General features: G+C 52.5%; 1 protein-coding gene across 1 annotated transcript; it reads left to right on the forward strand.

The window, feature by feature from the left end:
• Nucleotides 1–140: 140 nt before the first annotated feature.
• Nucleotides 141–691, forward strand: LOC103728233 (adenine DNA glycosylase-like; the record flags this gene model as incomplete). The annotated part of the gene is made up of 3 exons (XM_008826325.2): nucleotides 141–338; nucleotides 432–471; nucleotides 603–691. Coding segments are annotated over 3 exons (327 nt in total), but the record flags the coding sequence as incomplete, so codon positions are not given.
• Between the last annotated feature and the right edge of the window lie 6 nt (nucleotides 692–697).

Genomic DNA, 697 nt, shown 5'->3' on the forward strand with positions numbered 1-697 from the left:
AAGACCCAGGTTCAAATCCCAGCACCCACATGGCAGCTATCAGTTCCAGGGGATCCGATGGCCTTTTCTGTCCTCTGTGGGCACTGCACTTCACAGGTGCACTTACCTACATGCAGTCAATACACTCATACACATAAAATAATAAAATATTAAAAAAAAATACCCCTGAATGTCCTGGGGATCCTGCAGGTCTGGCCAAACAGAAGGACGAGGAGTTGCTGCAGGCCTCTGTCTCCCCATACCATCTCTTCAGAGACATAGCTGAAGTCATAGCTTTCAGAAAGAACTTGCTGAGCTGGTATGACCAAGAGAAGCGGGACCTGCCCTGGAGAAGACGGGTAAGCAGTTGAGGGACAGGGACAGTGGAGTGGAGCAGGAAGCTGGCACCAGCCCTTTCTCCATTAATTCCTTACCTGGGGTTGCCTTGACAGGTAGCAGAGGAGGCCAACTTGGACAGGCGGGCATATGCTGGTAGGTATCTTCTGAGAGCAGGGCTGCTTTGCCTGGAAGACCTTGGTTTTAGGGGCTGTTGTTGGTTTGGGGGGCTATGGGCTAGGAGCAGGGCTAGTTAGTAGTGCCCTCATGTCAGCCCCTCTCCCTAGTGTGGGTATCAGAGGTTATGCTGCAGCAGACCCAGGTTGCCAAGGTGATCGACTACTATACCCGATGGATGCAGGTGATGCCAAGGAGGGAGGGC

Source organism: Nannospalax galili, unplaced genomic scaffold (genome assembly GCF_000622305.1).
Source record: "Nannospalax galili isolate Female #2095 unplaced genomic scaffold, S.galili_v1.0 C48001150, whole genome shotgun sequence".
NCBI classification, from domain to species: domain Eukaryota; kingdom Metazoa; phylum Chordata; class Mammalia; order Rodentia; family Spalacidae; genus Nannospalax; species Nannospalax galili.